At 43.7% G+C, this 14,940-nt stretch overlaps 1 protein-coding gene across 6 annotated transcripts in view; it reads left to right on the forward strand.

The window, feature by feature from the left end:
- Nucleotides 1–352: 352 nt before the first annotated feature.
- LOC121555991 (transcription termination factor 1) overlaps nucleotides 353–14,940 on the forward strand; it is a 28,207-nt gene continuing 13,619 nt past the window's right edge. For 4 of the 6 annotated variants that reach the window (XR_005998046.2, XM_041869863.2, XM_041869864.2 and 1 more), the window contains exons 1-7: nucleotides 353–399; nucleotides 5,745–6,792; nucleotides 7,169–7,296; nucleotides 10,477–10,662; nucleotides 10,803–10,884; nucleotides 12,721–12,851; nucleotides 12,971–13,166. Coding sequence is in view for 5 of the 6 variants with exons in the window: in XM_041869863.2 (XP_041725797.2) it covers nucleotides 5,831–6,792; nucleotides 7,169–7,296; nucleotides 10,477–10,662; nucleotides 10,803–10,884; nucleotides 12,721–12,851; nucleotides 12,971–13,166 (1,685 nt within the window). In the remaining variant the exon portion in view is untranslated. The other 2 variants (XM_045212549.1, XM_045212550.1) reach the window with 2 other exon arrangements.

Raw genomic sequence — 14,940 nt, forward strand, 5'->3', positions numbered from 1 at the left:
TTTACAGTTGACTCCTGATAAGCACACTTTATATTAGTGCAAACTCTGTTTTTCGGTCTCAATTCAATAACATTCTGTTTCCTGATGGCTGCATTCTCTGGTTCAGTGCACGCTGTCACATCAGTCCCAAGCCGCTGCAGTTGTCAGGAGTCGCCTGTTTTACAATTTGTTGTCTATCAATTCAGTTCATGCAATACATGATCATCCTAGATCACCCTATTTCTTTCCTCACATTGTAGTCGTTCATTTATATTATTACTGGTGGGTCTGACTGTACGCTGTAGTAAAACCCCATCCACCTGGGGGCGCTGTGATTTGTTGATGGACTCGCCACCCGCTAGTACATCAAACAGAAGAAGGCTACGGAGTGAAACTTAGTTTATTTTCCGGTTCAATCAGGTGTGTGCTTGTTTGTTTTTCTGTATGTGTTTTATCTCGGATTTACTTATTTAGCCAGCACTTGTGTTCGCTAGCAAGCTAGAGTCTTCGGATGAACTATCACGTGTAGCCAACCAGGCCAGCTAGCTAGGTAACTCCTCTGCTAGCTAACTCCTCTGCTAGGTAACTCCTCTGCTAGCTAACTCCTCTGCTAGGTAACTCCTCTGCTATGTAACTCCTCTGCTAGGTAACTCCTCTGCTAGCTAACTCCTCTGCTAGGTAACTCCTCTGCTAGGTAACTCCTCTGCTAGGTAACTCCTCTGCTAGCTAACTCCTCTGCTAGGTAACTCCTCTGCTAGGTAACTCCTCTGCTAGGTAACTCCTCTGCTAGGTAACTCCTCTGCTAGGTAACTCCTCTGCTAGGTAACTCCTCTGCTAGGTAACTCCTCTGCTAGCTAACTCCTCTGCTAGGTAACTCCTCTGCTAGGTAACTCCTCTGCTAGGTAACTCCTCTGCTAGCTAACTCCTCTGCTAGCTAACTCCTCTGCTAGGTAACTCCTCTGCTAGCTAACTCCTCTGCTAGGTAACTCCTCTGCTATGTAACTCCTCTGCTAGCTAGCTAGCTAGTTAGTTATCCTGATCACACGTGGCTGTGTGTTTGTGCATGTGCGAACAAGTGTTAGTGAACGTGTGTGCATGGGCGCCAGAATTCGTCTCAAAAGTGGGGGTGCAAAAATAATAATAATGTATTAATCCTTTTTATTTATTTTTTATGTAACCAAATTCTGCAATTCTACACTTTCTTCAGAATGAAAAAATATTTTTAGAACACATGTCCAGAAAACATTTATGCATTTATCTATATGCCAACAGTGGGCAACATGCCTACTTTATCATAACCATTACAGATAACAAGTCCTAATTGCGAGGCTGTAACCCCCCCAAAAAAAACTGTTTTTGCATATTTCCAGAAACAACTTTAGGGGGGGTTACCAATTCTAAAGTAGCCAAAACTGCAGCTCGTTGTTGGAACATATATTTCAAACAACCAGTCAATTTTTAATGTCATAAAACTGATGTCATTTGGCAAGGAATGTAGCTTGTTGGAAAGGGCGGCAGGTAGCTTAGTGGTTAAGAGCGTTGTGCCAGTAACCGAAAGGTCGTTGGTTCTAATCCCCGAGCCGACTAGGTGAAAAATCTGTCGATGTGCCCTTGAGCAAGGCACTTAACCCTAATTGCTCCTGTAAGCTGCTCTGGATAAGAGCGTCTGCTAAATGACGTAAATGTGTATCCCATCAGTTAGATACAGTGCATTTGGAAAGTATTCAGACCCCTTGACTTTTTCCACATTTTGTTACATTACAGCCTTATTCTAAAATGGATTTTTTTTTTTTATCCCTCATCAATCTACACACAATACCCCATAATGAGAAAGCAAAAACTTTTTTTTTAGAAATTTTTGCAAATGTATTACATTTTAAAAACGGATCACATTTACGTAAGTATTCAGACCCTTTACTCAGTACTTTGTTGAAGCACCTTTGGCAGCGATTACAGCCTTGAGTCTTCTTGGGTATGACGCTACAAGCTTGGCACACCTGTATTTGGGGAGTTTCTCCCATTCTTCTCTGCAGATCCTCTCAAGCTCTGTCAGGTTGGATGGGGAGCGTCGCTGCACAGCTATTTTTAGGTCTCTCCAGAGATGTTCAATTCCGGGCTCTGGCTGGGCCACTCAAGGACATTCAGAGACTTGTCCCGAAGCCACTCCTGCGTTGTTTTGGCTGTGTGCTTAGGGTCGTTGTCCTGTTGGAAGGTGAACCTTGGCTCCGGTCTGAGGTCCTGAGCGCTCAGGAGCAGGATTTCATCAAGGATCTCTCAGTACTTTGCTCCATTCATCTTTCCCTCTCGATCCTGACTAGTCTCCCAGTCCCTGCCGCTGAAAAACATTCCCACAGCATGATGCTGCCACCACCATGCTTCACTGTAGGGATGGTGCCAGGTTTCCTCCAGACGTGACGCTTGGCATTCAGGCCAAAGAGTTAAATCTTGGTTTCATCAGACCAGATAATTGTTTCTCATGGTCTGAGAGTCCTTTAGGTGCCTTTTGGCAAACTCCAAGCGGATTGTCATGTGCCTTTTACTGAGGAGTGGCTTCTGACCGGCCACTATATCATAAAGGCCAGAGATGGTTGTCCTTCTGGAAGGTTCTCCCATCGCCACAGAGGAACTCTGGAGCTCTGTCAGACTGACCATCGGGTTCTTGGTCACCTACCTGACCAAGGCCCTTCTCCCCCGATTGCTCAGTTTGAGTCTTGGTGGTTCCAAACTTCTTCCATTTAAGAACGATGGAGGCCACTGTGTTTTTGGGGACCTTCAATGCTGCAGAATTTTTTTAGGTACTCTTCCCCAGATCTGTGTCTCGACGCAATCCTGTCTCAGAGCTCTGCAGACAATTCCTTCAACCTCATGGCTTGGTTTTTGCTCTGACATGCACTGTCAGCCGTGGGACCTTATATAGACAGGTGTGTGCCTTTCCAAATCATGTTCAATCAATTGAATTTAACACTGGTGGTCTCCAATCAAGTTGTAGAAACATCTCAAGGATGATCAATGGAAACCGGATGCACCTGAGCTCAATTTCAAGTCTCATAGCAAAGGGTCTGTATGTAAATTAGGTATTTCCGTTTTTTTAAAATACATTTGCTACAATTTATACACCTGTTTTCTCTTTGTCATTATGGGGTATTGTTGGTAGATTGAGGGAAAATATAATTTCATAAATTTTAGAATAAGTCTGTAACGTAACAAAATGTGGAAAAAGTAAAAGGGTCTGAATACTTTCTGAATGCACTGTACATATTTATAGGCATTTATTTACGTAGGCCAAATGGGAACTTGTGTGCGCACTCAGGACACGTTTGTACCGGGAGCGGTCAGAACACTATTGAGTGTGGAACTGAGGGAGAGGAACTGCGTGATGCTTGGCTTGGTTTCTTTTTTGTTTTGCCCCGCAAATGGAACAGTAGAGTCAAAGCAAATTACCGTCAAAAGACGACAAACTGTCAATATATTTCGTGACAAAATGTCACTTGCCCATTCGGGCAGCCACAAAGTACATTCCACCAATTCGTTTTTTGTGATCTCTGGTTAAAGATCGAGTTGACGTCCGTCGAGACCCATACCCATCCCTACCTCCGACATGAAAATGTTTCAAACTTGTCTGCTCTAGTCTCCTCTCAATATATATATATATATTTTTTTAAATAAGACTAATAAAACAGCATAAAACCAGGTGTATCACAAAGCATGATCAAATTAATTAGCCAGCTACTGTAATTTTGAGAAACATTGAGAAATAGTTTGGTCGATTTTTATTTTATTTTGTATTTTTTTGTCAAATAAGAAGCTAGCTGGTAGCTTGCAAGCTAGTTAGCTCCCATGCCAATTTCAAGTCTTTCTAAACTAATATCTGACTAACTCGGAAATATGAATGTATTTCAGAATGAAGGTTACCTGGCTAGCGCATCATGTTTTGTGATATTATGTTAGCTAGCTATCCCCAGTTAGACAATGTGTTTTCACTTATTGCATCCGTGCTTGTTGTGTTCTCCCGGGTTTACGCTAGTTACCACAGCCACTAAGTCAATATATAAAAATTTTTCTTCTTAATTTAAGGTTAGGCTAAGGCTTAGCAGTGTGGTTCATGTTAGGGTTAGGCTAAGGCTTAGCAGTGTGGTTCATGTTAGGGTTAGGCTAAGGCTTAGCAGTGTGGTTCATGTTAGGGTTAGGCTAAGGCTTAGCAGTGTGGTTCATGTTAGGGTTAGGCTAAGGCTTAGCAGTGTGGTTCATGTTAGGGTTAGGCTAAGGCTTAGCAGTGTGGTTCATGTTAGGCTAAGGCTTAGCAGTGTGGTTAATGTTAGGGTTAGGCTAAGGCTTAGCAGTGTGGTTAATGTTAGGGTTAGGCTAAGGCTTAGCAGTGTGGTTCATGTTAGGGTTAGGCTAAGGCTTAGCAGTGTGGTTCATGTTAGGGTTAGGCTAAGGCTTAGCAGTGTGGTTCATGTTAGGGTTAGGCTAAGGCTTAGCAGTGTGGTTCATGTTAGGCTAAGGCTTAGCAGTGTGGTTAATGTTAGGGTTAGGCTAAGGCTTAGCAGTGTGGTTAATGTTAGGGTTAGGCTAAGGCTTAGCAGTGTGGTTCATGTTAGGGTTAGGCTAAGGCTTAGCAGTGTGGTTCATGTTAGGCTAAGGCTTAGCAGTGTGGTTAATGTTAGGGTTAGGCTAAGGCTTAGCAGTGTGGTTAATGTTAGGGTTAGGCTAAGGCTTAGCAGTGTGGTTAATGTTAGGGTTAGGCTAAGGCTTAACAGTGTGGTACATGTTAGGGTTAGGCTAAGGCTTAGCAGTGTGGTTCATGTTAGGTTTAGGCTAAGGCTTAGCAGTGTGGTTAATGTTAGGGTTAGGCTAAGGCTTAGCAGTGTGGTTCATGTTAGGCTAAGGCTTAGCAGTGTGGTTAATGTTAGGGTTAGGCTAAGGCTTAGCAGTGTGGTTAATGTTAGGGTTAGGCTTAGCAGTGTGGTTCATGTTAGGGTTAGGCTAAGGCTTAGCAGTGTGGTTCATATTAGGGTTAGGCTAAGGCTTAGCAGTGTGGTTCATGTTAGGGTTAGGCTAAGGCTTAGCAGTGTGGTTCATGTTAGGGTTAGGCATAGCAGTGTGGTTCATGTTAGGGTTAGGCTAAGGCTTAGCAGTGTGGTTCATGTTAGGGTTAGGCTAAGGCTTAGCAGTGTGGTTCATGTTAGGGTTTAAAATCACATTGTAAGAATAGGCATCCTTTATGACTTTGTAGCTGTGGTAACTAGTGACGACTGTTCTCCCTGATGCACTTGTTCGTTCATGAGCTGGCTGCTCGTTCTAAATAGTATAATCCAATCTGTTCAAAACAGTGGTGGGCGGGAGGGTAGCAAAACCTTCCAATGGGCATAACCATTAATATTGAGGAGACGGGGAGGTGGTGCTAAAATGCAATCTGTTAATTATTTACATAGATAAAGTGGACAATATCTATTTTAATATAGACTCAAAACATTACTAATCGCTGAAAATGACAAATTACCCAACGGATCATTTTCTCTTAGAAAAGTGGGGGTACAAAAACATATGTATGCACCCCTATTTTGAAAGTGGGGATACAACTGCTCCGTTTGCTCCATTGCTCAGGCGTGTGTGTTTTCAAATGAACATACATTAGAACAATGTCCTGTGTAATCGCGGGCTATTCTTTGGGTGCCGAAATCAGTAGTTTTTGATAATTTTATTTGACATCGAAGCTCCAGTCTGCCTGCAGGAAAAACATTGATATTGTCTTTGTGTTATAGATGGAGCAAATGGGTTATGCAGCTTCCACCATGTTCGGGACGACAACACCCGCAGAACGGGGAGAGTGAGATTCCCTTACTGCTTGATGTTTCCAACGTCCCCTCTTTTATTGAACTATTCTCATCAGTGGTACACAGTCCAAAAGAAGAGGAGAGAGACTAAAGAACAGGAAGAACCTGCCGTTAGGGATGATCAAATGGAGAAGGATCTACCTGAACCTGAACACAAAGAGCAAACCGTGATGGAGTTGGAAATGGTGGACAACGAGAGGAAGAAATGTAAAAAGCAAAAGAAGAAAGAGAAGCGCGTGAATGTTCAAGCTGAAATGGAGGAACGAACTGAAGGGAAAACGAAGAAAAAGTCAAACGATCTTCAAACACAACGAGACGATGGAGCGACTGTTGCTGAGGAGGCGATGAGTAGCTGGAGGAAAAAGACACACCATAATGACAGACGGACAGAAGACGGGATGGCCAGTGGCCTCTCAGCGTCTGCAGTAGATGTCTCGGATGTAAGAGTGCCAGAGGAGGCCAGAAGGAGTAAGAAGAAGCACAAGAACAGACGAACGGAGCTTGGAGAGGGAGCGGAAAGCCGTCACACAGTTTTAAGATTAGCAGATGATCCTGAAATCATAGAACTATACACTGACACGGTTGAGGGAGGTGAAAATGTGGTAACGGAGCTACAGAACAATGTAAAGGAGAAGAGGAAACGAAAAAAGGAAAAAGTTGGAGAGATTCAACTGAACGTTTGTCCAGATGAAACGGAGCTTCCGGGTATTATAGAACAAACTGAGAGAAGATGGAAGACAATGAGGCTGACAACCCAACCGGACGGAGGGTCTGCTGCTGTAGAGGGCAGCGGGAGGAAAAAGAGAAAACGCTGCAGAGAGTCCGACACGGGAATGGACCGTGTGCCCTCGAAGTCTGATAACGGGACACCTGATGCTGGACCAGAACCTGAGACAGGGGAGGATGGCCCCCATACAACCATGGTTGAGACAAGGATCCAACACCGCAGACGCATCCTAAAGGAGAAACCCCTAAGGTCAGTAGAAAGGAACCTCGTACACTCGTTTTTAAGGGTGAATCTAGCATATTTTGAAGAGTGATTTCTCTTATTGGTGGTAGTGAACGTAACCATTGACAGCAGGAAAACCAGACCTTTTGTGAATCATTGTGCGGTGTACCAGAGTTTCATCTGAAACAAAAATGTATGCACGAATGACTGTAAGTCGCTTTGGATAAAAGCGTCTGCTAAATGGCATATTATTATTATTATTATTATTATTATTATTATTATTATTATTCCTGTGCAGAGGGGAAGCATTGCTGTCCTGCTCTGTCTACTCAGAGGTTTCAAAACAGATGTTTTAGATTTAGATATTATGTTATTTAGATGTTCTCCCCTCCCTATGTTACAGTGAGAAAGAATGGAATGCTATGAATGAGCTCAAAGAGTTTATTCCCAATGTTGAGTCTCAGGCTGCTTGGAGGATCAGAGTGATGATAAAGTATGATCTTGATCGATTCAAGGAATTCCGAAGACAAGGTACGTTTATCACAGCGTGATGTAGCGAACATGTCCACATGGAAGCAATGTTATGTAACATGTTACTGTGTTGAGAGATGTTTGAGAAATTTGATTCAATTCTGAAAAAAAGGAAAATGTGATTTGCTCCCCCTTTAACACATGAATCCACATTCAGTGTTTTTCTTTGTTTTTGTTTTTTCAGCTGACTGAATGTATTATCATTTAGACCCAATGGGTTATGCCAGGCCTCCAGACTGACACCATTTAGTCACATTTTGCGGCCCTATAGGCGTCCGCGTACGGTAAAGCTTTAGACTTGGATGTGAGAGTTAAATGTTTTATTGGTTGCATTGGTGTGAGCTGCACCATCCACATACAGTGGGGAGAACAAATATTTGATACACTGCCGATTTTGCAGGTTTTCCTACTTACAAAGCATGTAGAGGTCTGTAATTTTTATCATAGGTACACTTCAACTGTGAGAGATGGAATCTAAAACAAAAATCCAGAAAATCACATTGTATGATTTTTAAGTAATTAATTTGCATTTTATTGCATGACATAAGTGTTTGATACATCAGAAAAGCAGAACTTAATATTTGGTACAGAAACCTTTGTTTGCAATTACAGAGATCATACGTTTCCTGTAGGTCTTGACCAGGTTTACACACACTGCAGCAGGGATTTTGGCCCACTCCTCCATACAGACCTTCTCCAGATCCTTCAGGTTTCGGGGCTGTCGCTGGGCAATACGGACTTTCAGCTCCCTCCAAAGATGTTCTATTGGGTTCAGGTCTGGAGACTGGCTTGGCCACTCCAGGACCTTGAGATGCTTCTTACGGAGCCACTCCTTAGTTGCCCTGGCTGTGTGTTTCGGGTCGTTGTCATGCTGGAAGACCCAGCCACGACCCATCTTCAATGCTCTTACTGAGCGAAGAAGGTTGTTGGCCAAGATCTCGCGATACATGGCCCCATCCATCCTCCCCTCAATACGGTGCAGTCGTCCTGTCCCCTATGCACAAAAGCATCCCCAAAGAATGATGTTTCCACCTCCATGCTTCATGGTTGGGATGGTGTTCTTGGGGTTGTACTCATCCTTCTTCTTCCTCCAAACACGGCGAGTGGAGTTTAGACCAAAAAGCTCTATTTTTGTCTCATCAGACCACATGACCTTCTCCCATTCCTCCTCTGGATCATCCAGATGGTCATTGGCAAACTTCAGACGGGCCTGGACATGCGCTGGCTTGAGCAGGGGGACCTTGCGTGCGCTGCAGGATTTTAATCCATGACGGCGTAGTGTGTTACTAATGGTTTTCTTTGAGTCTGTGGTCCCAGCTCTCTTCAGGTCATTGACCAGGTCCTGCCGTGTAGTTCTGGGCTGATCCCTCACCTTCCTCATGATCATTGATGCCCCACGAGGTGAGATCTTGCATGGAGCCCCAGACCGAGGGTGATTGACCGTCATCTTGAACTTCTTCCATTTTCTAATAATTGTGCCAACAGTTGTTGCCTTCTCACCAAGCTGCTTGCCTATTGTCCTGTAGCCCATCCCAGCCTTGTGCAGGTCTACAATTTTATCCCTGATGTCCTTACACAGCTCTCTGGTCTTGGCCATTGTGGAGAGGTTGGAGTCTGTTTGATTGAGTGTGTGGACAGGTGTCTTTTATACAGGTAACAAGTTCAAACAGGTGCAGTTAATACAGGTAATGAGTGGAGAACAGAAGGGCTTCTTAAAGAAAAACTAACAGGTCTGTGAGAGCTGGAATTCTTACTGGTTGGTAGGTGATCAAATACTTATGTTATGCAATAAAATGCAAATTAATTACTTAAAAATCATACAATGTGATTTTTTGGATTTTTGTTTTAGATTCCGTCTCTCACAGTTGAAGTGTACCTATGATAAAAATTACAGACCTCTACATGCTTTGTAAGTAGGAAAACCTGCAAAATCGGCAGTGTATCAAATACTTGTTCTCCCCACTGTAGTCACCTTTACTCCTAATGTCCTGGTTTTGTAGGTATTTGGTAACAGTAATGTAATGAAAGCCTCTGGCCCTATACCTGTCACCTGCTGCTGGACAAAAAGCAGTGGCTATTATATTTAGAGATGATGTGTTTTGAGTTTCCTCTTACTCGGGTGGTGAATTAGCCACAAATAAATGTGCCTATGATATTAGATCACATAGAGATGTAGGCAAATTCATCTCTATTGAAAAAAAGAACATTCAGAACTTTCTGGAGCCCTATTTTAACAGTAAAATATAACTACTATAACCTAATTGTCAACCCACAATTCATCACTGGATTAGGTTGCACATAATGACAAAATATCCTGAATCATGCATTTTTCTTGGTGTGTGACCAAATCATGGGCTGGTGCCACCAACTGAAAAAGTACCAGTGTTACAGGAGAACATGTTAGGGGCACCAGTGTTACAGGAGAACATGTTAGGGGCACCAGTGTTACCAGGAGAACATGTTAGGGGCACCAGTGTTACCAGGAGAACATGTTAGGGGCACCAGTGTTACAGGAGAACATGTTAGGGGCACCAGTCTTACCAGGAGAACATGTTAGGGGCACCAGTGTTACCAGGAGAACATGTTAGGGGCACCAGTGTTACAGGAGAACATGTTAGGGGCACCAGTGTTACCAGGAGAACATGTTAGGGGCACCAGTGTTACAGGAGAACATGTTAGGGGCACCAGTCTTACCAGGAGAACATGTTAGGGGCACCAGTCTTACCAGGAGAACATGTTAGGGGCACCAGTGTTACAGGAGAACATGTTAGGGGCACCAGTGTTACAGGAGAACATGTTAGGGGCATCAGTGTTACAGGAGAACATGTTAGGGGCACCAATGTTACAGGAGAACATGTTAGGGGCACCAGTGTTACAGGAGAACATGTTAGGGGCACCAGTGTTACCAGGAGAACATGTTAGGGGCACCAGTGTTACAGGAGAACATGTTAGGGGCACCAGTGTTACAGGAGAACATGTTAGGGGCACCAGTGTTACAGGAGAACATGTTAGGGGCACCAGTGTTACCAGGAGAACATGTTAGGGGCACCAGTGTTACAGGAGAACATGTTAGGGGCACCAGTGTTACAGGAGAACATGTTAGGGGCACCAGTGTTACAGGAGAACATGTTAGTCTGGAGCCCTAGGTTAAGCCTCTGTGGAATCTTCTGTCTTTCTCAGGCATTTCCCTGCGAACTGGACGATTCAGTGCACAGGAGAACAAACAACTCATCAGGAACATACATGACTTCCTGGCTCTCACAGGGATTGAGAATGCCTCTAAGCTCTTCCATACAAAGCGCTTCAAAGACGAAGCAAGAAATATCCAGAGGTTGAAGAGTCATCACAGTTTCCCTGAAAGAATAGGTGCGGTGTATTCCAGCCAGGTTCAGAAGATAACTTGTTGTCAGATAAAGCTTCATCCCCACATTGTATCCCTGTTCTTTAGCGTTGTCTACAGTGATCTGTGAACTGATCTCCCTTCTCCCTAACCTGTGCTGTTCCAGCTGAAGGGATCCCAAGGCCTTGGCATAAGATCTATACTCGAGGTGGGAGGAAAATGTTTGATGGCAGCAGCTACAAGGGCAGGTAAGACGGGGCTGGTTACATTAAGGCTAGGTAAGACGGGGCTGGTTACTTTAAGGCTAGGTAAGACGGGGCTGGTTACTTTAAGGCTAGGTAAGACGGGGCTGGTTACTTTAAGGCTAGGTAAGACGGGGCTAGTTACTTTAAGGCTAGGTAAGACAGGGCTGGTTACTTTAAGGCTAGGTAAGACGGGGCTGGTTACTTTAAGGCTAGGTAAGACGGGGCTGGTTACTTTAAGGCTAGGTAAGACGGGGCTGGTTACTTTAAGGCTAGGTAAGACGGGGCTGGTTACTTTAAGGGCAGGTAAGACGGGGCTAGTTACTTTAAGGCTAGGTAAGACGGGGCTGGTTACTTTAAGGCTAGGTAAGACGGGCTGGTTACTTTAAGGGCAGGTAAGACGGGGCTGGTTACTTTAAGGCTAGGTAAGACGGGGCTGGTTACTTTAAGGCTAGGTAAGACGGGGCTGGTTACTTTAAGGCTAGGTAAGACGGGGCTGGTTACTTTAAGGCTAGGTAAGACGGGGCTGGTTACTTTAAGGCTAGGTAAGACGGGGCTAGTTACATTAAGGGCAGGTAAGACGGGGCTGGTTACTTTAAGGCTAGGTAAGACAGGGCTGGTTACTTTAAGGCTAGGTAAGACGGGGCTGGTTACTTTAAGGCTAGGTAAGACGGGGCTAGTTACTTTAAGGCTAGGTAAGACGGGGCTGGTTACATTAAGGGCAGGTAAGACGGGGCTGGTTACTTTAAGGCTAGGTAAGACGGGGCTGGTTACTTTAAGGCTAGGTAAGACGGGGCTGGTTACTTTAAGGCTAGGTAAGACGGGGCTGGTTACTTTAAGGCTAGGTAAGACGGGCTGGTTACTTTAAGGCTAGGTAAGACGGGGCTGGTTACTTTAAGGCTAGGTAAGACGGGGCTGGTTACTTTAAGGCTAGGTAAGACGGGGCTGGTTACTTTAAGGCTAGGTAAGACGGGGCTGGTTACTTTAAGGCTAGGTAAGACGGGGCTGGTTACTTTAAGGCTAGGTAAGACGGGGCTGGTTACTTTAAGGCTAGGTAAGACGGGGCTGGTTACTTTAAGGCTAGGTAAGACGGGGCTGGTTACTTTAAGGCTGGGTAAGACGGGGCTGGTTACTTTAAGGCTAGGTAAGACGGGGCTGGTTACTTCAAGGGCAGGTAAGACGGGGCTGGTTACTTCAAGGGCAGGGAAGACGGGGCTTGTTACTTTAAGGCTAGGTAAGACGGGGCTTGTTACTTCAAGGGCAGGTAAGACGGGGCTTGTTACTTTAAGGCTAGGTAAGACGGGGCTTGTTACTTTAAGGCTAGGTAAGACGGGGCTGGTTACTTTAAGGGCAGGTAAGACGGGGCTAGTTACTTTAAGGGCAGGTAAGACGGGGCTAGTTACTTTAAGGGCAGGTAAGACGGGGCTAGTTACTTTAAGGCTAGGTAAGACGGGGCTGGTTACTTTAAGGCTAGGTAAGACGGGGCTAGTTACTTTAAGGCTAGGTAAGACGGGGCTAGTTACTTTAAGGCTAGGTAAGACGGGGCTAGTTACTTTAAGGGCAGGTAAGACGGGGCTAGTTACTTTAAGGCTAGGTAAGACGGGGCTAGTTACTTTAAGGCTAGGTAAGACGGGGCTAGTTACTTTAAGGCTAGGTAAGACGGGGCTAGTTACTTTAAGGCTAGGTAAGACGGGGCTGGTTACTTTAAGGCTAGGTAAGACGGGGCTAGTTACTTTAAGGCTAGGTAAGACGGGGCTTGACTGTGCTGTTTTTCTGACACTAAGCTCTTTATACTGAGCTAACATTTACGGACTTATTGCACCACTTGATTTGAATTCTTAGACGAAGGTTCAGCGAAGATGAACTTGACTCTTTGAAAAAACTGCAGAAGTTGTACGGCAACAAATGGGTGAAGATCTCGCAGTTGACTGGCCGAAGCGAAACGCCCCTTAGGAAGCGTTTTTCTCAGATGTGTAAGTCATTAGGAACTTGTGAATGAAATATAATTACTCTTGATCCACTTCTCCTTGGGACATTTGTTACCAGCGTTGTCTGAACAATGCTCCCTCTTTGTTTGGTGTGTGTTTTTCAGTCGCAAACTTAGGTTCTTGGAGCGAGGAAGAACTGAAGAGACTAATGGAGGCTGTTCGAGACCACCTGCTGGGACAGGCAGAGCCTGGCAGTGGACCTGCCACCATCAGGAAAGACAAGCTGTACAACCACATCCCCTGGTCAGATGTGTGCCGGAGGGTTAAGACACGCCACCGGGACCAGTGTAGAATGAAATGGTGTGTAGTTTTCATTGGTTACGGGGTTTCAGGGGTAACTGTTGCAAAAAAATAAACTCTGGCCGACATTTTCATAGTGCAAAATAATTACGCAAAGTGCAGAAATTACCATAAAATTCATTATGATCTGGGAGGGTGATTTAATTATTCACTTTTCTTCAACAATGTGACTATTGGATTTGTCAGAGTTTCAAGTTCTTTGGTGTCCACATCACCAACAAACTGGTCCAAACACACCAAGACAGTCGTGAAGAGGGCACGACAAAGCCTATTCCCCCTCAGGAGACTGAAAAGATTTGGCATGGGTCCTCAGATCCTCAAAAAGTTCTACAGCTGCACCATCGAGGGCAGCGTTGTCAGAGGAAGGGCCAAAAAATGGTCAAAGACTCCAGTCACCCAAGTCATAGACTGTTCTCTCTGCTAGCGCACGGCAAGCGGTACCGGAGCGCCAAGTCTAGGTCCACCCGGACTATTTGCATTGACCCCCCCGTGTTTTAACACTGCTGCAACCTACATGTACATATTACCTCTATTAACCTGTACCCCCGCACAATGACTCGGTACCGGTACCCCCTGTATATAATAATAATAATAATAATAATATGCCATTTAGCAGACGCTTTTATCCAAAGCGACTTACAGTCGTGCGTGCATAAATTTTTTATATAGCCTGTGTAGCCCAGTTGGTAGAGCATGGTGTTTGCAACGCCAGGGTTGTGGGTTCGATTCCCACGGGGGGCCAGTATGAAAATGTATGCACTCACTAACTGTAAGTGGCTCTGGATAAGAGCGTCTGCTAAATGACTAAAATGTAAAATGTAATTGTTTTTGTGTTACTTTTTATTTTGTTTTTTACTTTAGTTTATTTAGTAAATATTTTCTTAACTCTTTCTTGAACTGCATTGTTGGTTAAGGGCTTGTAAGTAAGCATTTCACGATAAGGTCTACACCTGTTGAATCCGGCGCATGTGACAAATAACATTGGATTTGATAACGAGCAAATCAGATTTCAAATTCAATTTTGATTTTCACATGCTTGTAGACTAACAGTGAAATGCTTACAGGTCCTTTTCCAACAATGCAGAGTTAAAGATCAAATAAAAAATATTGACACGAGGAATAATGAGTAGAAAATAACATGGTTATATACAGGAAGTAGAAAATAACATGGCTATATACAGGAAGTAGAAAATAACATGGCTAAATACAGGAAGTAGAAAATAACATGGCTATATACAGGAAGTAGAAAATAACATGGCTATATACAGGAAGTAGAAAATAACATGGCTATATACAGGAAGTAGAAAATAACATGGCTATATACAGGAAGTAGAAAATAACATGGCTATATACAGGGAGTAGAATATAACATGGTTATATATATGGAGTAGAAAATAACATGGATATATACAGGGAGTAGAAAATAACATGGCTATATACAGGAAGTAGAAAATAACATGGCTATATACAGGAAGTAGAAAATAACATGGCTATATACAGGAAGTAGAAAATAACATGGCAATATACAGGAAGTAGAAAATAACATGGCTATATACAGGGAGTAGAATATAACATGGTTATATATATGGAGTAGAAAATAACATGGCTATATACAGGAAGTAGAAAATAACATGGCTATATACAGGAAGTAGAAAATAACATGGCTATATACAGGAAGTAGAAAATAACATGGCTATATACAGGGAGTAGAAAATAACATGGCTATATACAGGAAGTAGAAAATAACATGGCTATATACAGGAAGTAGAAAATA

The sequence above is a fragment of the Coregonus clupeaformis genome, unplaced genomic scaffold (assembly GCF_020615455.1).
Source record: "Coregonus clupeaformis isolate EN_2021a unplaced genomic scaffold, ASM2061545v1 scaf0022, whole genome shotgun sequence".
NCBI classification, from domain to species: Eukaryota; Metazoa; Chordata; class Actinopteri; order Salmoniformes; family Salmonidae; genus Coregonus; species Coregonus clupeaformis.